Below are 27,746 nucleotides of genomic sequence, written 5' to 3'. Positions count from 1 at the left end.
TTTACTGTTTTAAAAATTCATACTGGACTTAACATATTAATGGTTTAATTTGTTTTAGAATTGTATATTTATTGTTCTATTTTATATGTATGGTTTTTATCTGTACGCTGCCCTGAGATCCTTGTGATATAGGGCAGGATATAAATGGTTTAGTAAAATAAATAAATAAATAAATAAATAAATAACCCTGGGGAGCTGCTGCTTGTCAGTGTAGACAATCTTGAGCTAGTTGAATCAATAGTGTGACTGGGTGACTCAATGGAAGCCAAATTCCTTTACTGCCTTGTGGAGGATGCCGCACTATATTGCTAATAATTGCTTCATGATTCCCTGTGTGACAGTACCCGTTTCTTGCTTTTCGAGGTGACATTGCTCTCGTTTGCCACTGAATCGGAGCACACATTTCTAGACTACATCAAAGGAGGGTAAGTTGACTCTCTTTTTAACAAGCTGCAACTTAACCCAGACAAGATGGAAATACTGTTGGTGGGTGGACCTTCTGATTCAGATTTAAGAGTGCCACCTCTCTTGGATGGGATCATACTCCCCCTGAAAGATCAGTGGTTGGATCCAGGATCTGCCTTCCATTGATGGAAGGGCTTCCCTCACAGAAGTTGCCTTTGCCTGATTTTGGGGGGATCCCCCCTCTCCTTTGCGCAACAGTTCTTAAATCTATGGTCTTAAATGGTCTTAATCCTACCAGTAGACCACCTGGGAGAACTCTAAATACCGCAAAGAGATTCCCCTAGGGCAGCCTTCTCCAACCTGGTGCCCTCTAGTTGTGTTGCACCACAACTCCCATCACCACCAAACAGCATAGCCAATGATCATGCTGGCTGGGGACGATGAGAGTTATAGTGCAACACATCTGGAGAGCACCAGTTTAGGGAAAGCTGCTCTAGGGGAATCTCTTTGTGGTATTTAGAGTTCTCCCAGGTGGTCTACTGGTAGGATTTAAGACCATTTGCAGACAAAACCCTACACATTACTTTTTGGCTCAATCAGAATCTGTGATGTCATTATAAAATCCAACAGATTTTCAAAACACAGGGTTTGAATTTTTAGATGTGAATTTTATATGTGCAAACTGAAATCCCCAACCCAAAAGTGTTTTGGCTGCAGGTTGAATAGGAATATTTAGCAAATTACTCTAGAAATCATTGATAAAGCTTGGTTCTTTCTCAGGAAGAAGAGCTCAGATATTACACAAATGTATTTCGTTGAAATATTTGATGCTCAAGGGCACAAAAAATATATATTTAGGTATCCCAAATGATGTGTTTTTTTACTGAAACTCTTACCATCCAAATTAAAGCATGTGACAAAGAAATTCAAAATATAGACTGAGGTGATGATTTCAACATGTAAATTCAAAATACATTGAATTTCCCCCCAATGTTTCAGCATGAATCTCTTTTAAAAATCTTACTGACGTCCCTGTAACATGTTCTTCAACATCTACAGTATCAACAGTAGATAAAGGTATAGTGAGTGGGTATCAAGAAGATACATTCTTCATCTTCGATAAAGAAAATCAAAGGGGAATTAATGCCTCTACATTTGCCATCAAATCTCCTCACTCTTCTGTTGTAGCTTAGTGCCTGCATTCCTAAATAATAGCTGTGTTCACATGTCGCTCTAAGCCAAACAGCCTAGCTTAATAAATCATTCCCTATTTGCTTCTCCCTTCGCAGAAGCAGGTAAACAAACCAAGAAGGAATAGCTTTGAGTGACATCTCGGATTACGTTAAACAAGCCAGAATCATATGCCAGCTTTAAACCAGGAATTGTTGTTGGCATATGAATTCTGGCTTGTTTGGACACACTTAACCATAATCCTGTATTCTGACATCACACAAAATTATCTGTTCCTGATATGTTTCCCCGCTTTCGTGATGGGAAGAGCAAAGCAGGAGTAAACATACTGCATTCACATCATGGCTTAATAAACCAGGATTCCTGGCTTAAAGTGATAGTCAATGTCTTCTTTATTACTTCATACAGATGTGCCTTTGTGGGACTGGAGGAAGAGGGCTGTGGTTTAGACAATACCATGAAGCTTTCAATGATCAGAGAAACTGGCTAATGATATAGTGCTGAAACAGTAGCTGCTTGTTCCATTCTGCCTGTGACTGCCATATTTTAGCTGTGTGGCAGCTTGAGCTGTCCTATTTTGAGAACACTCTCACAGTCTAAACCTTCTGGTTCAAATGTTATCATCCTTCTTAGGTGGGAAATATTTCTCATCCTGGCCCAAGATGAATTTCATCTTCTGTCAGTGTGACTGGGGATTTGTGCTAGGACTGGTCAGAAAAGGTACAGCAGATCGTAGACATAAATCAGCAGTAATCTGTTGTGCTTAACAGTGAGATTTCCAGAGCCACCAAATCTACGACTTTGAAATGCCACAAGACAGCACAGAAGATAGATAGATAGATAGATAGATAGATAGATAGATAGATAGATAGATAGATAGATAGATTACTCAGCAGCCCCACTCAAAAAAAATATCTATGTGTCTGTTAAGTTGTATTTTATTTATTTATTACATTTTTATCACACACACATGCACACACACCCCTGTCCAAGGAGCTCTGTGTAGTGAATAAGATTCATTGGGCAACCTTGAAATGGAGAGGCATGTATGCCACTTTGGACACCTTGGAGGAAAAGGTGGGATATAAATGTAACTGAAAGCCAGCTAAACGTTTGTGCTGCTGTTATATAAGGAGGTATAGGAGTATACAACAATGGTTTCATTCCCTATCACCTCAGTTCAGTGGTAGAGCACTTGCTTTGCATGCAGGAAGTCCCAGCTTCATTTTATGGTACCTCCTGGTAGGGCAAAGAAAAGACCTGTCTGAAACCTGGGAGAGATGCTGCCCGATAGAGCCTCTCTTAGCTAAACATATTGTGTTTTGGATCCAGATTGGATTTTCTTCCAAAAAATTTTTTGTACTTCTGCGAAACTTTGGGGTTCCACAAGACTCTTAATATCTCCCCCTTTGTGTAGATATTGCTGGTTTGGCTACATAAGGAAAGTCACTTGGAGAATTGAAATCACTATTTGTATATATATATGATCATTTCTGACCAGAACTGAGCCATGGCATTTATGGAGAAATTAGGCACTGGGCATGACGCTCCTCACTTTCTAATGTGGGCAAACATGTTTTGGCATCACCTACATTCCAGCCATCCTGGCCCAGCATTCCCATGTTCAAGAGCACAACAGTGTCCATTCACAAAAGAGTCCGTCAAGAACCAATTTACTGCTACTGAGCAACAAGAAATCAATAGAAGTCCATTCGGAGCACTTAACAACAATCAGGTTGTTAGCCCATTATTAACTTGTCAGAAGGACTCCTAAAAGAACAAGACTTAGGTTCGATTAAAACGCAGAAAGGTTACAGAGATCTCTTTGGTTTATTCGGTAACAAAGACGGCTTGATTTGTTCCTTGGCAAGTGAAGTCCCTTGGATTGCATAGCCTGGCTTTCTCTTCTCTTGAAGGTGAGAATTACATTACCTTTCCCAGATAACAAACGGGCAGGGTGTCCTATTGTTTATTTGGAACGCTCCGAGGTTGGAACACTCTGACATTTCCTAAGACACCTTTATTCCTCATATTGAGGCAGTAGCTAAATCCTGTCATTTTTTTCCTGTATAATATTGCCAGGATTCTATCATTTTTGTCTGTCTCTTCTGCCAAGACTCTTGTTCATGCATTGGTTATTTCTCGGTTGGACTACTGCAACCTTCTTCTCACTGGCCTTGTTCTTCTCACATCAGAAGAACTGATGTTCTTCTCACATCAGTTCATTGGTTTCTGTTCACCACTCTGCTGCTAAGATCATCTTCTTGGCTCGCCGCTTTGACCATGTTACTCCACTTCTGAAATCTCTTCATTGGCTTCCAATTCACCTCAGAATCCAATATAAACTTCTCCTGTTGACATACAAAGCTTTTCACAGTCTAGCTCCTTCCTAACTTTCCTCTCTTATCTCATACTATTGCCCCGCTCGTGCTCTTCGCTCCTCTGATGCCATGTTTCTTACCTGCCCAAGGTAAGAAACTACTTCCCTTGCTCGGCTTCGTCCATTTTCTTCCGCTGCCCCTTACGCCTGGAACGCTCTTCCAGAACATTTGCAAACTACAAGTTCAATCGCAGTTTTTAAAGCTCAGCTAAAAACTTTTCTTTTTTCTAAAGCTTTTAAAACTTGATTTTGATCTGACTTTTATACTGTTAGTTTTACTCTACCCTGTGCCTGTTTGGTGCATTCTCTTCCCCTTCTTATTGTTTTATTATGATTTTATTAGAATGTAAGCCTATGTGGCAGGGTTTTGCTATTTTATTGTTTTACTCTGTACAGCACCATGTACACTGATGGTGCTATATAAATTAATAATAATAATAATAATAATAATAATAATAATAATAATAATAATAATAATAATAATAAGGCTCCTACCGGCAGGGCAGAAGTGAGGGAGCATCATTTTTTTTCTCAACCCCACCCCGCATGGGAGGGAAACATTGATAGCACCTCTGAGGCTCACCTACATTTCCCTCAGTGTTGGGGGCATGATGGGGTAGGGCTGGGAGAGCTTTGGATAGGGCATATCTGGAGCCTCCCCTACTCCGCTGATGCCACACTCTCAATCCGCCCATTCAACATTGGAGAGGGGACATTCGTGGGGATAGGGAGAAAGGATGGGAAATTCTCCTCCAGCATCAGCCTTAATGGGTTGCCTCTTATCACCTTAGTATGGGCCAAAACTCCCTAAACATCATCTTAAGACAAGAGTTTAATTATGCTTCAGCTTAATATCTTGTTAAGTATTCCTCTCCTCTCAATGAGTCATCTGTCCTCCCACTTGGTGGTGATAAAGTGGCTTAACAGCAGGACTCCTCTACTCAGCTTGATTGGTTTTTTTCACACTGGGTCTCTGGCTGGATCCTGGAGAGCAATTAGCCAGTGAGGCAAAGATTTCTTTTTTCTTATGGCATTTCTGCATTTGTTTTTTCAGGTTTATATCTTTGGTCATCGATAACAACACAAGAGGTCCATCAGTCTAACAATGGCTATTAGTCAGGATTGCTCTGTGGAACCTCCAGGCTTAGAGTTCGTATACCTCTGCATACCGAAGTCTGCAGGAGCCTTGCCCACTTTTGTAGAGTGACCATATACAAAAGAGGACAGGGCTCCTGCAGTTTTAACTGTTGTGATGAAGAGGGCATTTCACCAGGTGCTGCATGGGTCCAAATGACACCTGCTGAAATTCCCTTTTTTATACAATTGTTAAAGATCCTTGTCCTCCTTTCCATATGGTCACCCTAGCTCAACTTTATCATGCAAATAATGGCTGACCTTGCAAGGAGTGCAACTAACCACCTTGAGCATCACTTTAGCTGCCTTGAGCACCATTTTCCCAGTGGAAAGGCAGGGTACAAATCAAATCAGAACAAACCAAAGGGCAGTATTCAATGGCACTCCTGCACAGAGTAGACCCTAGTGTATGTAGGACTACCATTGGATACTGCCCAAATCAATCAATAGCATACTGTTGGCCCAGTAACATGCTGAGAATAACAGAGCTAGCCTTCCTTGGGAGCCCTCTCTTGTGGACCCCCCAGACAATCTGACTACAGCCTTTAAGTGTCGGTGGCTCTTTCAATACTCTCAGTGTTATTTTCATTCTATCTGCTGTGAGACTCTGACATTTTGTGGTCCCATTTTTTTTATCATTGTTTATTTCCATTCAGAAACCACTAATCGAAGAATCACGTACAGAGTTCTATAGTGTCCCAGTTTCACACAACTGCTGAAGCTCAAGTGCTTTCATTCCTCCTCTAGAGAAGGGTCCTTGCCCACCCTGTGCTGGTTCTATTACCCTGATGAATCTCAGAGCAGAAGCAAAACAAAAAGCTCTTTCTCCCTGGTCTTGTCTCTGCCTATCTAACCAGCACTTGAAATGTTATCTTCCCTTGACAGCCGCGTTCCTTCATTAGGATGCTTGCATGACATCTGACGGAAGGGTCTGTCATGGGAGCAATTGGTATTGACTAAGGGTAGGAGATGACAGGCTTGGAATCTCCTCTGAGAAGGCTGCCAGAGAAATGTCTGCAGGCAGCTTTTTCAATCATCCCTTTTATCAGCACTGATGTTAACTGTCCTCTATACTGCTGTTTCTCATTTACTGGGATGGGGCCCAGAACTGGGACTTGGTCTGCTTCATACCAATCCTAAGGAGACAAAGGGAAGATAACATATTACTGATGTGCTGCATTGTTAGCAATGAAGTTTTAAAGAATTATTTTTATTGTAAGTTTTCAAAAAAAAACTAACCCAAAAAAGAACAAATATTGTAGCAATGTGTCAATATATCAATTTCATCACATCCATATGCAGTGTGTGTGTGTATGAGAATTTGGCTTTCAAAGAATTATACATAAACTTCAACAAAAGCAGACCTAACATCCAAATCAGCATCCATTTGCAGGTTGCATCTATGCACCAGCCATTCAAATTTTGGTGGCCAATTCCGCAGGGATGGGAGCAGCCCCTGGTGGTGTCCAAGGGAGTAATGCAGCCCCCGGACTGCTGGATGTTGACCACCCCTGCTACACACATGTTGGGGTCAAGCCCTGCTGAACTCAGTTTTGAGCAGACATACATAAGCTCAGTCGACTATTCAGCAGGAAGTGTGTTTTGACTTACTCAGTGGTTTTCCATGTATCTGATGAAGCTAATCTAGCTGGGCTGTGGTCTACACTTCATTCAAATCTCACTATTCAAACAGACTGAGGACCACTGCAGTAAATTTAAAGTGTCACAAGGGAGTCTTTCAGCCTGCTAATACCTTACAATGAAAAGCTGTATGTTTGATTTCATATTCACTGACCCTGTTCAGACAACATGCTAAGCCATGGTGATTAAGCATTTTGAGCTAAATGTTACATTATGGCTTAGTATGTCATGTGAACCATTTCTAACCATGGTGGCTCCATAACCACTGTTTAAACACACTCACTAACCATTTGCTGCAAAAAGGTTAGTAGTCAATCCATGGCTTAGAGTGTTGTCTGAACGGGCCCATTGTGTTTTTCATTTCCGAGTGCTCAGACCCCAATATAGTGTCAAAGCTGGACTGGGATGAAAGAGTTCTATTTCAGTCTGAGAGAGAGAGGGGGGGGGAATCCGCACGTCGTTCTCAGGGCGCTTCTAAGCGACCCCAGTGCGGCCCTAAAGCAATCGTGTAACTTACCTGGAGAAGAGCCAAGGAAGAGACGTCCTTGCCGCCGCCGCTGCCGCCGCCGCCCAACTCCCTCCTCGCCGGCCGGCTCGGAGAGTTCGGCTGAAGAAGGTGGAGTGGAGAGCGGAAGAAGCTCTCCACCCCGCCTTCTTCCCCCGAGCTCTCCGAGCCGGCCGGCAAGGAGGGAGTTGGGCAGCGGCGGCAAGGACGTCTCTTCCTCGGCTCTTCTCCAGGTAAGTTACACGATCGCTTTGGGGCCGCACTGGGGTCGCTTAGAAGCGCCCTAAGAACGACGTGCGGATTCCCCCAGAGAGAGAAAGAAGCCCACCATTCCAGAGGTTCCAAATAAGCACATCTTTTCAAAATCTATGTGCACAATAACCTTAGCATCACCTCTGGCAAATTCTTTGTCTCCTTGATTAATTCCACTTTTCTTCCCTCCACATCACCTGGTAATTGAAAAAGTCACGGAGTCAGTTTTGTTCTTGATTGGCACATTTTAAACCTTTTCACATTTTAACCCCCAAGACAGCTTAGACATGGGGATGGGGGACATCTTCATTGTCTTCATTTTAGTTACTAAGCTCAGATCCAGAGGTAAAAGGTGAGAGCCTTTTTTGGCTGAATGGCGGCATAAAAATACTTAAATAAATAAATTAAATAAATAAAGGTGTAACCAGGGCTGTGAAATGGTCGGAACCTTTTAAACCCCCAGCCTACCAAAGAGAAAAAATCTCATTGCACACTGCAAAGGAAAACAGGGGGGATCTACACTACTGCTTTAAAGCGCTTTAGAACAGTTTTGACAACTGTTGGGGCCCAGGACACACTGCATATACAGTTTTCAAAACGTTTTCAAAGTGCTTTAAAGCGCTTTAAAAGCAATAGTGTAGATCCCCCCCTGGTAGTCTCTCTTTTTACCCTCCCTTTCCATTTCTGAACAACCCACTGGCTCCCACGCTTTGTATTTCAGCCACACAGACTAAAAGGAAAGGCATTTCTCTCTCTTTTGTTCACTGCCTTCCCTGCTGGTCAATCAGCCAGCTGGAACTCTGTTTCTTGACTTTTTCTTAAGATCTTGCCAAGTTTTCCTTATCTTTTTACCAAGTTTTTGTTGGCTCCAGGGAAATTTGTCTACTTTGAACATATTCCCTCGTCCTGGCCGTTTGGAGAATGACTGCATTACTGAGTACCAAGAGAAGGTATCTTTTTTGACCCACTTTTTCTTCTGACTAGAATCATAGAATCATAGAATAGCAGAGTTGGAAGGGGCCTACAAGGCCATCGAGTCCAAGCCCCTGCTCAATGCAGGACTATTTAGGGATGTGGTAGCAATGAAGAACAACCCTTCTTCTGGCTATTCAAAAACAGTCTGTGAGGTAGTATTCCTCAGTGACCCAGGGATAAAGTTTGTCTCCAAAACCTCAACATATACATACTCAGTGAATTGGAAATGAGGCTGCCAGGTCATTTCTCCCCCATGCTTTCCTCCTTACCGAACTGTCTTCCTCCCATAGCTGCAAAGCCCTCTGCCTCCAACCTCAAATATCTGTGACCTTTTTGTACCCCAACACTCACTTTTTATTCTACTACCCACATTGTACTAGAACAGAGATGTACAACCTTTTTGGCCCTGAGGGCAGACATGTGCTCACATGACTAAAAAGTTCAAGGGGGTGGAGCATCTCCCTTATAATGGAAGTTACAACAACTGGGATTGTTTAGCTTGGATAAAAAGCTGAGTAAGGGGAGACATGATAGAGGTGTACAAAAATATGCATGGTGGATAGGGAGACCTTTTTCTCCCTCTCTCAAAATACTAGAACCCAAGGTTTTCCCATGATGCTGATTGGTGGAAGATCCAGGACAGAGAAAATGAAGCACTTCTTCACACAGCACATAGTTAAATGATGGAATTTGCTAGTATAAGGTGTAGTGATGGCCACTAATTTGGATGGGTTTAAAAGGGGGTTAGACAAATTCTTGTAGGGGAGGGCTATCAATGGCTACTAGTCCTGGTGGCTATGTCTACCTCCAGTATCAGAAGCCATATGACAATGTACAGCAGTTGCTGGGGAACATGGGTGGGAGGGTGCTGTTGCATCGTGTCCTTGCGGGTCCCTGGTCGACAGCTGGCTGGCCACTGTATGAACAGAATGCTGGACTAGATGGACTCTTGGTCTGATCCAGCATGGCATTTTTTATGTTCTTACAGGCACACACATGTACACACCTGAATTTGAAAGATAAGGGAAGGGTTTGTATTGCTAGCACTATCAAAGGAGCCCCTTCCTTATCTCTGATCTCTATGCAGAAGTTGGTGAGAAGGGAAGGGATTACCTTGCTAGTGCTAGCAAGGAAAACCCGGGACAGTGCTGATTTTTTCAGTAGTGGCAGATGCAGGGGGATCTGTTGGGCCATCAGAATGGCTTGGCGGGCCACACTTTTCACAACCCTGCCCTAGAACTCACTCGTTTGCAGTATCATCACTTTAAAATTGGATCATAACCTTGTCTATCCTCCTTTCTCCTCCCCATAATTGGACACACGCACACAACACATGTTTACATCTCTGTTAGCAATTGCTGGGACTGCTAACTTATGTGGTATCTTTAAGCTATTGTCAACCCAATAAATGGCTGCTCTTATTCAAACTCTTGGAAAACAAACTCCTTAAATTTGTGTATTTTTTAAATTCTTAATAAGCAACATATTATTCTTTCAAAGCCTTGGTCTCTAACCTCTGAATTCCTTTAATATCTGGGTATCCACTTTCAGTGTGCAGTAACTTAAAGTTAAAGGTTCGCTTACATGTATTCAGAGTTCACATCAGGTGGCCTTAGCCAGTACATGTTTATACATCCCACCTTTATTCATCTTAATATACCTCACCCCAACCTGATACTTTCACTCAGGAGCACTGGGTTCCTTTCCTAGCTCTAGCCAAGGTCAAGTGGTTCCAGCAGAGGACTTTAATTATGTTTCAGTTTCATTTAATCCTGTCTAATTCAGGAAAGAAAGCAACTTTAAATTTGCCTGGTTCTGGTTTTATAGCTATGTATGGAACAGAAAATGCTTGTTTTCATGCCAGCTTAAATGGATATTAGAATTTCATCGAGTTTCCCGAATTAACCTCTCAGAATAACACCAAAACAATGAAGTAATAGTCATTTCAGGGCTGACTCTCCCATGAGGCAGGATGAGGCCCTTGCCTCAGGCGATGGGAGATCATGTCCCAGCTCCAATCCACTGTCTGGAGGGCTGTGCACCACAACCAGTGTATTTCCTCAGTTGTGGCGGTGCCTGGCCCAATGCCTCACTCTCAGGGTTTTTTTGGCACTGCACCATTGCTCAGTGGCGCAGGCAATCTCTGCCAAAACTTTGCCTGCAATGCCTCATTCTGAGGACCTCTCAGAGGAAGGTATCAAAGGATGAGCATGCAGCTAAAACAAGGCAGCCAAAACAGAACAATAACCAGGAGGGAAGAGAAGGAGGCAGTGGCGAGTCCTCCAGCCTCAGGCACAGCATCTTGCACCAAGTTTAGTAGCAAGTTCAGTAGTTTCAGGGGCTTGGTGCTGTGGAGTGGAGGGCTTGAGCCAGTGGAGGCTGGTGACTCCGACGTCAAAGGGGCAGTGAATCCACTCCAGGTTTCCGTCGGAGCCATCCAGACATCTAAAAGAGCTATCCAAGGTGCAAAGCACCTTGTGTAGCTCCTCCAGAGTTTTGACAGGCTCTGACGGAAACCTGGAGTGGACTCACCACCCCACTGACATCAGACCCACCAGCCTCTACCAGCTTGAGCCACTGTATATAATCAGGCAACATGTGTGCGCTACCCTCCTAGGCAGCCTGCCATGTGGCAGTTGAGGCTCCACAACTTAAGCATTTCAATTTGGTTTCTGTTGGTTAGATAAAATTGAAATATGAAGCGCATTTTGTCACTGGATTGGCTCTGCATGTTTCTCTGCTTGAAGGTGGGATTATACATGTCAGAGTCTTTGAGCCTGACAGCAGTGAAGTCCTGGGGGAGGTAGAAAGGAAAAGGGAAATAGTGCTGGTGAAGCAGGGTCTAGTGTGGCTTCCAGGTGGAGGGATCCTAGCCCTTGCTATCAGAGGGCATTGTGCAGCTCTTCCAATTTTTCGTCCTTAATGGATTTTCCATGGTAAGAAAAAAGATGAAAGAAGTGGTGGGAAAAAACAGAAAAGAGGCAGTGAGATTGCATAATACTGTCCTCACCTGGAAGCACCCTTAGATCTCATCTTGGGATTGTCATTTCTCCCAAAAGTTCTGGGCTAATCAAATTGCTTGTAGATTTGCAAGCCTGAATAATGATTGTGATGTGACCTTTTTCCAGGACACAGATCCATTTCACAGTGGCCATTGACTTCACAGCTTCCAATGGTAAGTTGTTAGGTTTTGGGGTTTTTTTTATAGGGTTGAGTTGTTTAAACCATGGGTTGTTTCACCGGGCTGCATGCTTAGTTTGCACATTACGAGAACAACCTGGAGTTAACACAACAACAAATTGTAGGTTAACTCTGGATTGTTTAAACCCTTAACAACTCAGAGTGTCTGAGTTCAGACATCACACTACGAACCTATGAACAGGGAAATTGTAGGTTGTTCACTGAAAGTAGATGAGTGTACCGGAGGCAGTACACTCCATCACTCCAACTCATCCCTGACAACCCATGGTTTAAATAATCTAGAAGAAACAGGCAAGAGTGGTCAAAAAAGCCAGTCATTCTACAATGTAGTACTACAGTGCTGCAAAGGTATTTGAGAGTGGATGAAGGAGGAGGGAAACAATCCAGTGATTAAGAAAACAAGCCACAGTTTGTTTGATCATGGTTTGTATGGCAACAAACTATAGATTAACCATGGATTAAATAAATCATGGTTTAGCATTATGTGCGAAGTAGGACAATGTGTTGTAAAAATTAGATCCAACCCACTTTAGAAATGAATGGGCTACACTCTTTCATCTACTTTAGTTAAACTGGAATGAAGGCCAACATGTAAGCAAGACCAATGCTTGTTTTGAGTGATGAGTACACTAATCTAAAAGAGGTGTTCACACGCCAGGGAAATAGCAATTGATCAGGGCTGATCTTATTTTGCTCACACAAAGCAGTCTGATTCTTTAGAGATGGGATTTCGCTCGTACACTTGACATGCATCTGTTTATATTGTACTTGTAGCTAAGTTCACTGAATAGCCAGTCTTACTATGCAGGCCGAAGAAGACAATTAAAGATAACTACATGGGATGTAAGAAAACGTGTACCAGTACAAAGAGCATATTGCATGGACCAACCCAGCACATATCATTTGCCATACGTTTGTTTCAGCCATTTATATTCCGCCCATAATATTTATCCCAGGGTGGTTTACCATGCAAATTAGAACAAGATATACAATAAAACCATTAACAAGAGTTTTGAAAACATAACACAATTAAATGCCAATTTAAAAAGTGTAGCAAATGATTCATTTCCAGTGCTTAGAATATAGCATCCTTTCCATATTAAAAGAAACAAAAACACTAAAATGCCTGAGAGAATCAAAATGGCTTAATCTGAGGCCCAGGTGAGGCTTCTTGGGAAGACAGTTCCATGAGAGCCAGTGTGGTGTAGTGGCTAAGGTGTTGGACTGGGAGTTGGGAGATCCAGGTTCTAGTCCCCCCCCCCCAGCCTTGGAAGCTCATTGGGTGTCTTTGGGCTAGTCACAGACTCTCAGCCCAACCTACCTCACAGGATTGTTGTTGTGAGGATAACATGGAGGGGAGGAGGATTATGTATGCCGCCTTGGGTTCCTTGGAGGAAAAAAGGTGAGATATAAATGTAATAAATAAATAAATAACTGGGGCTCCACAGGTGAGAAAGCCCTGTCCTTTGTGGCATTGGTGGAGACTTCGAGCGTCATCAGACAAGCATTTTATCGCATGCTCACTACTGCCTACTTATGAATGTTTGCACATCCTTTAGACAACATCGTCCGCCTTCTCCGCGCCTCCTGCTCTTTCCACTCATTTTTCATTCGCAAAATAGGCCCCTTTTAATCCACCTGTTTTTTTTTAATGGAATGTGCTGCCATTTCCTGCTGTGTGCAGGAAAAGCAGCGCAATAAAAACAGACCCTGAATGGGCCACATGGTGGTTGCTGCTTTCTCTTTCTCTTCCTGTGTAAAGAGATTGTCACTATTGTGCCATAGCGACAGCAGAGAAATGCGAAAATCCACCTGTCTGATGACACTCTTCATGAATGTGACTGGCTGCCAGACAGTGAACCAACTCCTCTCTCTCTCTCTCTCTCTCTCTCTCTCTCTCTCTCTCTCTCTCTCTCTCTCTCTCTCTCCCTTTGGCAGGCAACCCTTCTCAGTCTACCTCCCTTCACTATATGAATCCATACCAGCTCAATGCCTACGCTATGGCACTGAAGGCTGTTGGCGAGATCATCCAGGACTATGACAGTAACAAAATGTTCCCGGCACTTGGATTTGGAGCCAAGATTCCACCGGACGGGCACGTGTCCCACGAGTTCCCCTTGGTACTGACACCTCCCTTTGAATCACACTGGCGCTCAGAAAGGGCTTCTGAGTTATGCTTTGGTTCCACTTAGATCGAGTGACAGACCGACCGGCCCAATCTGCCAACATTCTCCAATGCCTTTTCTTGACAGAGCAAAAAGTCATGGGATCGCATTTGCCAGAAGCTTTGCTTCACTGGAAGCAGAATTAATAAATCTCTTAGGATGCCACCCTAAACACATTTACTTGGGGGTAAGCCCCAATCAACTCAGGGGGACTTACTTCTGAGTAAACATGGATAAGATTTCATTATGCATTTTGCCTTCTTTGGTTAGAGTCTGATCCTTCAAGGCCTGTAGAAGTTTTTCAGAAAAGAACAGCTTTGACTACCAAGGTTAGGTTAGTGCAGACACAATGTTTGAGGTGGGGGTGGGGGTATTTCTTTATTTCCCTGTAAAATCAGCATGAGCTTGAGCAAAAAGAGAGGGAAATTGTCTTAACTTGCTGCTGGTAAACCTCTAAATCTCCAAGAGACAGCTCTCACTGCACTTCTCTAATCTGTCCTTGGTGCCATTCATTATAATCCAAAATGTCAAGTTACACTTGGCTGACCATATGGAAAGGACAACAGGGCTGCTTATCTTTAACAGTTGTGTTGAAAAGGGAATTTCAGCAGATGTCATATATATGCATGCAGCACCTGGAGAAATCCCCTCTTCATCACAACAGTTAAATCTGCAGGAGCCCTGCCCTCTTGATCAGATACAATAGAAGGAAGGGCTGCTACAGCTTCGACTGTTGTGATGAAGAGGGAATTTCACCAGGTGCTGCATGCATACAAATGACACCTGCTGAATTCCCCTTTTCTATGCAACTGCTGAAGATACAGGAGCCCTGTCCTCCTTTCCATATGGTCACCCTGTTACAGATTACTTTAAAGGCATAACTGGCACAGCTACATCTTTAATTTATAGTTTGACCCTTAGGTAGCAGTTCCTTTGGCCGGTTGACCTTTACTAAAGGGAAGTTATGATTTGAAGCAGACATTGAGCATTGGGGTGGGTGGGATTCAAGAGGGGAAGGAAGGGAGTAAGGACACAACCTCTGCCTGGGAACTTTCCCTCTAGTTGTGTCTCTCTTTCTCTGCTACAGAATGGCAACACTGACAACCCTCATTGTAGTGGAATAGAAGGAATCCTTGAAGCCTATCACCAGAGCCTCAAGACAGTCCAGCTCTATGGCCCAACTAACTTTGCACCGGTGGTTAACCATGTGGCCAGGTATGTCCCACAAGTGCAAGGTCCCATCACAGAGCACAACAGGTGATTGCTATGAGATGAGTAACTGCTTCTCACTCCTTCTGACTAGCTTGTTTCTCAAACTTGAATGGGTGTATCAGCACATATGGCCGATTTCTCATTCCCCCAGGATCTCTCTCCTTAACTAATATAACCCTCATGATGCCAATGACCTCATCTTTAGTGTTGGACCTGATGATACCACCATTCCTATTTTCTCAATGTACCTGGGGCTCATCTACACCTGCAGTCCTTTGGGGAGTGGAGAAGGACAATCCTGGAGTTTTCCACTTCTGGGATCATCCCTCAGGGGCCACAGGCCAGCGAGTTGACCCAGAAGTAAAGAGGGACAGTCCAGGGCAACATTATTATTTTTAAAGGAGACATTTGCGCAATTGTGCAATTGCACAGGCGTGATCCTGTGCGAAGGTGAGATGATGATGATGATGATGATGATGATGATGATGATGATGATGATGATTTAAAAAAACAAAACTCGGTGCTAGAAGACACCAAGCACCATCCCAAAGATGGTGAAAATGCTCTCCCCCTCACCCCCAATGCCCACGGACTCTCCCCCACAGCTCTGTGCCCATTTCCTGAGCCCTTCTATGTGCGGGGAAGAGGGAAGACCCTGGGAGGGAGGGTCACACTGCCTGCAGAGCTCGGGATGGTCCTGAGTCAGTGGGGGGAAATGGGAAAAAGCAGTCCCAGCTATCCTGGGGGAACTGGGTGCTCATTCCCAGTCCACCCCAAGATCAGCTGTGCGTCATTTGAACACACAGGGATGACCTTGTGACCACCTCAGGATAAGTGGCAGGTGTAGATTAGGCCCTGGTCTGCCACTGATACAGTAACATTCAGAGGTATCCCTACTAAGTGCATGTCTACACCAGCCATTTATCCGGGGATTGTCCCAGGATCATCCCTGTGCATCCAAATGACACACAGGGGAGCCCAGGAGCAGGCAGGGATGATCCCTCCATTTTCCTGGGATAATCCTTAGGTGTAGAAAGGGCCTATGTTAAGCTACGTGCTGTTTCCAGCACTTGACCAATGCATTCATAGCAGCCTCCCTCCATTTCCAAGAATATATTCCATTACTCATAGTTTTGTTATAACATATCCATACAGAACTAGTCACACCTACAAGATACAATAAATTCCCATCATTTCTACCCACTTGTTCTGCTACAGCTACACGGGGCAGTGGCTTGCAGGTATTGAAGAACCAATTCCTATCATTGTGGGCAGATGACCGCTTCTATTCTGGTGGCTCCTTACAAACTCACTGAAAGAAAACTGCATAGAGATTATATTACTTTTACTGAGCTGGTGTTCGGCTGCCATATGATATGCTTGAACTGGGCATGCCACAGATCCCTCTCCCCTAAACTCTACTGTTCTGGAAGATTCCTTCCTTCCTTCTTGTGACAATAGCAGCATAAGTTGTTTTTATATGGGAGGAGAAGAGGTACATTTTCTCTTGATGAGTTCTGTTCAGTCACCCCAGAAATGTCCAAGACTGGAAAATAGGACAAGGTGCTATGAACAGTTGCCAGAGAAACAAATCCCTTGCTATTGCTGGCTGAAGGTCCTGTAAGGCTAAATGTGGCCCAATCATGCAAACGCCGTATCACATCAGGCTACCGCTAACTGCAGCTTTTGGGCTGTAGAATGTGGGGGGTTTCAGTTCAGGATTCAGACCACCCTGGCACAAGCCTGTCTCTGTTCCTGTCTTCATGTGATCTCCTCCTAACTCAGGTATGCTACAGCGGTGCAAGATGGCTCCCAGTATTTCATTTTGCTCATCATCACTGACGGTGTGATATCGGACATGGCCCAGACAAAAGAAGCTATTGTCAATGTGAGTAGTACACAAATTGGAGCTATCCTGTTCAGATTTGCAAAAGCGAGATGAAAAGCTTTAGGTTCAGGTGGCCAGTGGAACATGTTAGCAAGTGAGGTTCCTGGGATTTAGTTTAGCTACAGAAAGAGATGTGGTCTTCTAGCTACAGCATAGACTTGTTTACCCTACTGCAAAAAAAGAGAGAGAGAGAAAGTCAAGTGTTCCCCAGGGCTGGCCCAAGACATTTTGTTGCGCTAGCTAAAGGACAAGATGGCTCCTCCTCCCATTCCAGACATGAAAGCCAACTGGACTAGCAGATGAATCTGTCTTCAACACTGGTGATGAGACATCCTCCTCCACTGCACTGAGCACAGCAAGATAACTTAGGGGGTGCAGAGCAGACCACACAACGTGCAGGTTTCTCCTCCCAACACCCTGCTGCTGCCACCGCCCAGTATCTGCTGCCTGAACCGACGGCTTCACTGTACTAACTAAAACGCAGTAAATGCCCATTTAACTAATCTTGGGAACTATTGAAAAGTGTGAATAGGCTGCTACTGCTGCTTCCCACCTTATAGCCAACCCCTGCTACAGTAGAATTACTGATATAGTGTTTATAATAAGATTTAGACTTTTTGGTACTTCACATAATTATCTCTGCAAACCTTACATAATCCTATAATATAGATTAGTCTTATTATCCTTACATTACAAATAGGGAAAACCAAGGTAGCAGCAGGCCAAAAGCCATGCAGTGAGCAGATCGGTGGTAAGATTTAAACCAGGGTTTTCCCAACTTATTTATTTATTTATTTATTACACTTATTTACCACCCCATAGCCGAAGCTCTCTGGGCAGTTTTTTAACCATTGTGCTGCCTCAGCTGTTACCTCCTGCCTCATCACAGCAACTGATGAAAGCTTAAGGGTGAGGAGAAAATGACTTGCCCAGGGCTACTCTTTCATGGGCTTCAAACACAGATCTCCAAGACCTCTTTGAACATCCCCTGAACTAGCTGTAGTTTCCTATTTACACCATAATTTGCTTTAAACACCCACTCACTTCCTTGGGCAATTTTCCTTTGTTTATCCACTGTTTGCAGCCATTATGACACTGCCATGTGCTTTTGGTTCCAGTGGTGATGAAATTTGCTCATTATTAAACTGTTGCAGAGCTCCTTTGTTAAAGCATGGCCAGAGATCACTCCAAGCAAAAGCACTGATTATGACCACTTCTGTGTTTAACAGGAGAAAAATAATAATCAGTGATTGCTAAAGGGGAAGAGAAGGGAGCTAGGTAATTGGGTAATAAGGCAGAGAGAGAGAGAGAGAGAGAGAGAGCAGTAAGAACAAACACAGGCAGCGTGGAAAACACAAGGAACCTCTATGATTTCTTTGCCCTTGTAATAAACGACACAATGGCAAAGCTCATTATCAAGAAAAGGAGCATGAGGGTCAAGGAAAGGATGCAGAAAGTTTTATTTTCATGCAAACAGAGCAGCATAGTTTATTACAACCTTACCCAATCTGGTGCCCTCCAGATGTGTTGGACTGTGGATTCCACTTCCGTGATGTAGTTATCACGAGGATCAAAATAAGTGTGCCATATTTAAACTGTCAGGTGTATGCTAGGCATGTCATGTTTTCCGAACCCAGATGCCATGGCTTGCTGGAGGGGGAACAACCCTCCAATAACCCATGGGCTGTTGTAGAGTTAATGGGGAGTTGTTTCCCCATCCAACAAGCCTTCCCCCCTGGGTTCAGATGACACAACAAGCCATGCCCGGTCGATGAATATGGAAATGATGCCCAACACGGCCATGTTTTAAATAAGCCACATTGGCTTAGTTTGATCATGTGATCCAAGTCAATCTGTTAGTGTGGCTGAGAGTTGCACTGCCACCACCATTTCTTAAATGAACACATACACCCAACCCAAATTATACATGTGAACATGTAATCGGGCATTCAAAGTGATAGCAATCATTACATAAATGAATCACCATAAAATTGCTATGTATCTACAAGAGGCCTAAACAGCCTTCACCTTAATTCTAGAATTAGGGCTGACTTTCATTCTAGCTTGCTTATTTTTCTGTGACACATGAAGAAACAGCTGCTCTGATCCCACTTCCTGCCCTGTTCTCTTTCCTTCAAAAGCGCAAAAGGACTGGCAGCGTGGCCTCATTTCTGACATGTTGTTTTATCGCTTTCTGCCTCAAATGCCTGCTCTTTCTCTTTCTCTTCTCCCCATCTCAAATGCTCTCCAACCCTCTTTCCCACCAACCCATCTTTTCTCCCTTGTTTCCTGTTGGCCCTAAGGCTGCCAAGCTTCCCATGTCCATAATCATTGTGGGAGTTGGACAGGCTGAATTTGATGGTAAGAACCTGATTTGTGTTACATTATCTCCAGTAATGACATGTGACTTTCGTATGCCTTAACTAAAAGGCTGGTTGTCTGCTTCTGCTTCTGTTGGCAGCTGTTACGACATGGCTGATGCCAGAGTAATAGAGCCACAGTCCTATGATTCACCAGCAGCAAAACAACAGCAGAATGTGTTAATGTACAAATGTTCATCTGCTAGTGTTAAGAGCACAAGCGTGAATGTAGCCACACAGAGAATAAGTCCCACAGCAACTCTGGCATCAATACCAGCCATGTTGTGCATCAGCATTAGCAGTGCATTAGCCATGCAGAGAAGGCGCCAATCAATATATCACGAAGAAGTTCATGGTATCACCCAAGCCATAATACACATCCTCCACACACAATGCGCAATCAGGCTCTCAGAAGGAGACCACAGCATCCTCTTTGATATAGACTGTCCTGGCATAGCAGCCAGCTAGCAGAGTTAGTCATACTCCCATTACTTTAAGTGATGCATTGTAGGAGCTTACTTGCATTCTTGGGCTTGTTTGCAAGTATGCTCTGGGACAGGGACACAGCTACCATCTGCCATGCATGGGAGAGTTGTTTAGCCAGTTACTCCTAATGGCACAGGCTGTGCGAATTTGGGAGCTTTCTCTTTTTTTGAAGGTTTAGGTAGATAGTCCTATTTTGAAGGTCCCCTTCCTTATGAGCCCCTCTCTCTTGCATACCCATGTGGGATGCCTTGTCCTTGGAGCCCCAATTGCAGCAGCAGAGTTGAAGGTCCTGGTGAGTGCTCTTTTTGGAATCTCAAGGCAGGTAACCTTGAGATTAAACATTCTGAGAAGGAAATGTTTAACATTCTGAGAATTCTAAACATTCTCAGAATTCTAAACATTCTGAGAAGGAAAATGGCATTCATCACTTCTGCATTTGTATCTGTTGTCCCTTGCGTTGGGTATTTGCCGTTTGTGTAGTTCTCCTTTCATCCAAGTTCTCAACACCGAGCTTTTCTACGCAAGGTCTTTGTTGTGCGCTCATCATTCTCTACCCATGGTTGTTTACGGGTTCTTTTGGGGATGTTGTGACTCTCTAGTTTGGCTTCTGTTTGTAAACAGCACTTTTCACAAGTTTTTTTTAGAGCAGGGGAAATGGGTTATTTTTCTGATGATGAAAGAAAGTGTGATTTCCTCTTGTGTATTTATTTATTTATTTATTAAATTTATATACCGTCCCATAGCCGAAGCTCTGGGTGGTTTACAAGACTTAAAAACAGTGAACATTAAAAAGTATACACAATTTAAAACCATCAAAAATATAAAAATGACAGTATAAAACAGTATCCATTTAAACAATACTATTCTGCTATACCACAGAGTCACCTAGAGGTTATGTAGTGGAAAAGCAAGAAAGGTGCTCAGGTCTCAATTCTGCAACAAAATCAAAAGCAGATACAGAAGATTAACAGCCTCATGTAGAAAAGCCCCAAGTTCCCACTTATGTGTACTTAGATGTGCAAATACATACATACATACACACAGAGAAGGGGATACTCAGTGTTTGTCATACTCACTTTGTACTTTGGTTACACAAGTTCAATGGGGGTAGGCGGTGGGGAGGAAGTTGAGGAAGCAATCAATGGATCTACACGTCTGCTAATAAAGATCTGAACACATGTCAGACTTCATTTAATAAAGCATGATGAACCAACTGCAGTATATGCTGAACTGCAAAGTAACAGCTAACCACTCTCATTCACTTGTTTAAGCCACCAATTACACATTTCATGCTTCATATTTGACAGTCTCCAATGCAAAAATCTGTCCCTTGCAGAAAGTCTGCATAATGAAATTAACAGGTAAAGTATAACATATTAATTATACCATCCATCCAGTGAACAATGAGAAATGGACATTGATAGAGCCATTAGCAGCGCAAGTTACAATATGCAAAGAGAAAATTGAATGTGTGATTCCAGATTAACTCTCTGGAAGAAAACACTTGGGCCATTTTCTCAAATTACCTTCTTTAGGTAATTGATCTGCCAATCATCCATGGCGCAGATGGACTTTTGGGAGCTGTTGTAGTCTTTAACCTCATTCATGCTGTGTGATTAACCCTTGTTACTTCCATCCCCCTTTGTTGCAATGGACAGCTATGGTAGAGCTGGATGGCGATGACATCCGAATCTCATCTCGTGGGAAGCTTGCTGAACGCGACATTGTCCAGGTATTTCAAAGAGAAATCTTTCTTCCGCATCATCTGCCTGCCCTGCCACTTGCCAACCTGAAATTGTGTGCTGGTCATGATGCAGAAATAGGCAAGAACTGAAGAGTTTCTGGCTTGGGCTGGGTCAGTGGGAGCTCCCATAATACCTTCCATGTTTGCAAATCCCAAGTGAGGGTCAGCACCATCCACATTGTCTCACCAAAATTCGTCAAGGAAGCTTTAAGTAAATAGTTCATCAGCTCTGATGATTGTATATTACTTTGAATATGGACAAGTATAAGAAAGATAGAAGACTGAAGGTGGTATGGGTGGAAGGGGCCATAACCAGTGGTGTAGTGGAACCAGGGCTCACAGGGACACAGTCCCTGCACTTCTTTATTATCCGGGTTGATGGTGTCTTCTGCCACCCCCCTCAGATTCTTCTATTCCCTCTGAGCTTAGCTGCGATCCTCACAGTAGCTGGAGGGAACTGGATTTTCCTAGCAACAATATATTGTTCCCTGTTGCAGTGCAAAGTATCTGGGGACAACTTGGTCTTGAATGGGCAATTAAGGCCCATTGGTTTTACCAAAAAAAAACCCTGCTCCTGGTGGGTTTGACAACTGTTAGAGCTGGTTTGCTGATAGGGATCAACACAGCTGCCTGAAATTTTGGGGCTCTCCTTGGGGGCGTGGCTGTTTGGACTGTCATGATCAGCACGTACACTTCAAAATATACCACACCACCACTAGTGAAAACTAGTGTCAGAGCAATAGCTCAGTGGTCGAGTGCATGCTTTGCATTCGGAAAGTCTCAGTTCAATGCCTGGCATCTCCAGTCAAAAGGGTCAGCTAGCAGTTGATGTAAATGACCTGAGCCCAGAAAGCTACTGCCTTTCAAAGGAGACTAAACACAGGGCTACATGGTCCAATCATTTGACCTGCGATAAGGCAGCATCCTATGTACTTAATATTAGCAGTTCCCCAACAAACAGGAGCCTCTGTAGAAGAACTTCAGTTGGGTTCTGCTTTACCACCTGTGATCTTCCTAGACTACTGAAATAATCTGCTTTCCTGCTTTAAATGGGTTGGAACAAGGATCTGCCTTCTGTAAAAGGAAGATACCTTTTGCGAGAGGAAGGCCTCTGCTCATGGAAGGTTCCTCTGCCCAATTTTGGGGCCTTCTCCCTCTCCCCCCACCCCACCCCATCTTCACCCCATTCAACATGGTCTCCTGACTTTCGGTAGAGCATTTTCAGAAGTCTGGAGGAGCTGCCATGGGAAAGGGTGCGGGGAAGTCAAGCTCAGTTGATCAAGCATAAATCTGAATCCAACCTGATGTCTCTGGCATGTTATTTGTTTCTCCCAGTTTGTCCCATTCCGAGATTACATTGACCGCACCGGAAACCACGTCCTGAGTATGGCACGGTTGGCTAAGGATGTCCTCGCTGAGATCCCAGACCAATTCATCTCCTACATGAAGGGACGTGGCATCAAACCCATCCCAGCACCACCTCCTTACACCCCCACAGGCCACACTCTTCAGACAGAAATCTGAAGATCAGGAGAGGAAAAGAGCACTTGAGACAAAAATGTAGAAGTCACTCTCTTGTGTCAGCTGGCAATTTTCCAGGGGCAGATGTCAAGTGATCACACCACAAAATGAAAAATCCACAGTGTACTCTTTCCCCACCCCCAAAAGTCCATTTTGGGAACTGGTTTCTGCTGTAATTCTGACACATGCCAAGATGTATCATTGGTAGGACATTCCAGCCTTGAAATACAGCAACCTGAGGAATATGTGAGTTTTATTTTATTTTTAAAAGGACAAGCCCAGTCACTGACAAGCTTCCTTATTTCCTTGTTGGGGTGGTCGCCAAGGTGAGAGGAGTCCAGTCTGTCATGATGAAGCTTACATCACTCATTTTGCACATGATATGTGAGATGGAGAAACAATTTCCCCAAATCTTCCAAGCATCTCTCCGCCTCCCCCTGCCCATGCATCAGGAGTTTCTGATTATTGGGGGGGGGGGGTTTCTAGCCCATGTAGAGTCCATCTGCTGCCTCAAGTCTTTCCTCTTTGCTTTGTAATGGCTCAGCTTTTGGATCGACCTGGCAGGCTGAATATATTGTGGTCAAGTAACAGTGTGATGTCGTCTCTGGTGCTGCTGGTGTTGCTGCTGTTCCTTGTACTGCATCCTGTCCTTTGGTTGCTTAATCCCCCTTATTCTTTGTAAAGCTACATTGGGAAATATTTGTGCAGGCCTGAATTATTTGTTTGTTTGCCTACATTAAGTCCTGCTTTTTTACTTCTGTAAAGTCCTGGTTTTCTGCAAATTGCCCTCTAGACTTTGAAACCTGAAAGTCCTATGCAGGGCATTACTGAGATATTCTGAACATGGGAGAAGGAAATAAAAGGTGGGCCTGATTGACCTTATCGCAGTTCTGTTTGTCAGCTTGGTGGCATGACATCAACAACCCATCTCCTTAGATAGGACAGTCTTGAAGTTTAGGCTTCAAACATAAGTTCATAGATGGATGTGGAAAGTTTGATTCCCAGGGTTAAGTAGAAATATGAGCCATGCTTGTAGCTCCTTCCACATGTCCTCTATTGCACTTTTGTGTGTCCTTCTGTCATTTTCAGCCTTTGAAAACTCCCTAAAAACTCCAGACTGGCCTCAATCACAAAACCTTCATGCAGCACGCAAGCAGGGATGGGTAACCTGTTCCCCTCCCTCCAGGTGTTTTTGGACTCCCAACTCCCATGAATGCCAGCTGGCATGGCCAAGGGTCAGGGATGATGGGAGTTGTAGTCCTGTGACATCTGGAAGACCACAGATTCCCATCCCTGCTGTAAAGCAGTCAGGCATGCAGTATCAGCAATCCCCCAAGTGGTCCCGTCTCCTCTCTGAAATGCTCCTCTACAGGGCAGTTTGTTTCAATTTATGCCCCTGTCCTACCCCATTGATTCAGGGTGGCTCAACTTTAAAAGTTCACACAGTTCTCAGCCAAGCAGATCTTTCAACCCCACCTCTCCTAAAACCAGAAATTCCAGACAAGTGGCCTTTTCGGATTCTGCTTCACCCAAAGAGGATGTCCCCCATTGCCAGCATCCAAACATCCTCCTTATTATTCATTGTCCATATTCTTCCCCAACTCTCCCAACCCAGTTCCCTTACCCCTATCACTAACCAAGCACACTACCTGTGCATTCCACCCTCTCACGCATAATCAACTCCTCCCACAAGAACACTTTCCCAAATGGCCATCGATCAGTTGCCACTCTTGTGGGATGCTAGTTCAGCATCTCCCAGAGACAATGCGTTAAGCACTAGAAGAAAGTTAAGGGATAGAGGCATAAACAATAAGACCGAGGTCTAGTGAGTTCCTGCTGATAAATTAACTGCCACAGTTGGAGCTCTGAAGGTGTTGCTTACATCAACTAAGAAAAATGTGCTCCTGCCGCCTTTTTTCAAGATTTGATCCTTATTTGGCAAAGCATTTACCATGCATTTAATGCATTTGTAAAAATCCAAACCTTCTTCCCTCATTTGAACTCTTTGCTTTGGAAATGTGCTCGGGTGGTTGTTAATTTTGGACAAGAGCCCACCTCAGGGAGCCAGCGCTCTGTATCCTTCTGATTCACTAGCTTTAAGGTCGTTTCTACACCAGCCCAATAGGCCGGCCTGGTCACAGCCAAGTCCGTGTATGTCCATATGATGCACAGGAACACCAGGGGGTGGGTGGGGGATGGGCATGGGTTTTCCCAGGGATTAATAAACCCTAGGAAAACCTGATTTTCCTGCAGTCTTGGGATTGTCCCAGGACCATGGAAGTTGTGTGGCTGCCTGCCCCTGCTTCATCCTGCCTCCTAGTGAGTAAATGCGAGGAGGCGGGAAGCAGGCATGAGGCATGGAACTCTTCAGGCACTCTGTGCCCATCACAGTGTGTGTGTGGGGGGGCTAGGATTGGGGTGGGTTGTTGTTGCTTTTTTAAAAAAACCTTACAGTTTTGTTGGAGTGCAAGTGCACTGATCTCCACTTTTTTTTTTAAAAAAAGAAAATGGCAGGGCGTCATCCCTCCTTCCTCCCGGGATATCGCGTGCCATGTGTGAATCCAGGGGGAGGATCTTGTGAGCAGAATATTGCAAGATCCTCCCCCCTCCCAACCGGATGGCTGGGATGTGTAGAAAGGCCCTGTGAAGATGAAAGAAGCACTTAGCCCTAGCCTAGCCATTACCCCAAACCGTATACTTCAGAAGTGACAAGGAAGCAAACTAAGAAAACTAAGCAATTTCCAAGTTCTTCCTCTAGAATGAATTTATCTAGGGTTGGTTAAAGAAAAAATATGGCTAACTTGGTTACTGCAACTGTGGGATCCTTGGAGTTTTTATTTCCTAACAACATCCAATTCACTTTCTTCTTCCCCAATCTGTATGGGAAGAGGGAGCTGTGTTTCCCCCAACTCTGGACCAGGCAGCATGGGTCAAGATTTTGGCCCATAGCAGGCCTACTCCATGCTTTGCAAAAGGGAGGCTCATTTGTTGGAAATCCATTTCCCTATGAAATAAGAGGGAGGTCTCTACTGTAAACCGGGGTACCAGTGGAACCCTGCAAAGCTGAATGAATGCTTAGGGTAATGCATGCTATGTAATTACAGGCATTATTTTCTCCAGGTGGCTCTCTCTCCTACTTGTGTATCATTCAGGAAAAATTGGAACAATTTTGATCCAGGCCACAGTCAGACCAACCTGGTGGCTGGAATGGAAAGGGAAAGAGTCTATACCTAATGGGAGCAAAGATTGATTCACCATTTACCTTTGTGACACCATCATGAGTATACAGCACTACAAGGAGAAACATTGTGAGGTTGTAGTCTCCTTTCTCACCACATTAGCTACATTGGATCCAGGTTATGCCTGTCTAAGTGGCCTTACTCTTGCTGTGCCATTTAGCTCTTTGCACAGCAACATTAGAGATGCTATCTTGGTGGTGGGCAAGTTCATAAATTCTTACAGAGCTAGTCAGCCAACATGTTTTATAATGCTCTCGAGAGCTCAGCGGTGGATTTCCTTTGGTGCTTGAGATGCTCAGAGTATCTTCAGTTTGGACAGTGGATTGTAACTGACACTCAGTTTCTCTTTATGATCCAGATCCTCTTTTGATGCAGGATAACTGGCGTACTATAACTCAGCCAATGGTTCTCACTTTGGGGGTGGAATTACTGTATGAAATTAGCCAGCCCACATGGTGAATAGCTCAGACTCAGGGAGCAATCCTGAACTACTTCTATGATAAATGGGAGCTTTGCCATTGACTTTGCTTTGGGATGTGGATCATGCTCCAAAACTGCAACCTTCAAGAGCTGGTGGTCTTCCAAACTCCCAAAGGAAGAGAGGGGGTGGAAGTATTACTTCTCTGCCTCCTTTCTTAGACATAGCAGTATTCAGAAATTCCCCACCTTCCAACACCACTCAAAATCAGAAGCCTCCATAAAGGAGAGAGAGGGAATATATAACACTGCTGTCCAGTTCTGGAGGAGCAGCGTTTTCCCCATTTTAAATTGTACCCCATCTGTCTGTGCATTGTTACATCATTACAAGCATAACTGGGAGGTGCTATGTACCTGTGATTTTTGTGTGCCACATTGTGTGTGTACAAGCGTATGTGTTGGGTGAAGCATGCCAATGCAGTCCTGTTCCCAGTTATGTGCATGGAAGAGCAAGATGGCTTACATCATGCAAATGTGTGTTCTGCTGTGCATGGATGAAATGTGCAGGTTAGATACAGGCATAAACAGTTTGCTATGCATGTAACATCAGATATTGAGTTGGGCATACCTGCTGAATCCCAGGCCCATAGACTAGCTCTCAGGTGGTGGTGGTGGTGGTGGAAACAACAGGAATTCTCCAGGTAGCCTCATTTGAGATCATGGGGATACAGTCTATTGTAGCATGCATACAGTCTACTCCTCAAATCAAAGCTTCCTCTGGTTTCTGATGTTTCTTACAGCCATCCAGCATGTTCTTGCCTGTCGCATTTCCCTTCCCTATTCACAACTATTTTTATTTGCATGGCAATGACTTTTATCTCTTTTATGCTACCGTGTTCTGCATCGAATGTCTAATGTAATATGGTTTTTATTGGATTGCCTTAAACTGAAATAAATGATTTCTTTTATTAAAGTAGCGTGTGAGCTTTTATCTCATGGCATGTGTGGTTTATCAAAATGATCAGGGGTC

At 43.9% G+C, this 27,746-nt stretch overlaps 1 protein-coding gene across 3 annotated transcripts in view; it reads left to right on the top strand.

Annotated features, from left to right (window-relative positions):
• The window catches only part of LOC134408431 (copine-5), a 157,752-nt gene extending 132,517 nt beyond the window's left edge, over nucleotides 1-25,235 (top strand). For all 3 annotated transcript variants that reach the window (XM_063140715.1, XM_063140706.1, XM_063140723.1), the window contains 8 exons: nucleotides 364-425; nucleotides 11,612-11,658; nucleotides 13,623-13,804; nucleotides 14,937-15,064; nucleotides 16,847-16,949; nucleotides 19,253-19,310; nucleotides 21,454-21,527; nucleotides 22,875-25,235. In XM_063140715.1, the coding sequence (XP_062996785.1) occupies nucleotides 364-425; nucleotides 11,612-11,658; nucleotides 13,623-13,804; nucleotides 14,937-15,064; nucleotides 16,847-16,949; nucleotides 19,253-19,310; nucleotides 21,454-21,527; nucleotides 22,875-23,063 (843 nt within the window). In that variant the 3' untranslated portion in view covers nucleotides 23,064-25,235. The remainder of the gene's footprint in view (nucleotides 1-363; nucleotides 426-11,611; nucleotides 11,659-13,622; nucleotides 13,805-14,936; nucleotides 15,065-16,846; nucleotides 16,950-19,252; nucleotides 19,311-21,453; nucleotides 21,528-22,874) is intronic.
• The last annotated feature ends 2,511 nt before the right edge of the window (nucleotides 25,236-27,746 follow it).

This window comes from Elgaria multicarinata, chromosome 1, assembly GCF_023053635.1.
Source record: "Elgaria multicarinata webbii isolate HBS135686 ecotype San Diego chromosome 1, rElgMul1.1.pri, whole genome shotgun sequence".
Lineage (NCBI taxonomy): Eukaryota > Metazoa > Chordata > Lepidosauria > Squamata > Anguidae > Elgaria > Elgaria multicarinata.
This window is presented reverse-complemented; position numbering and strand designations above follow the sequence as displayed.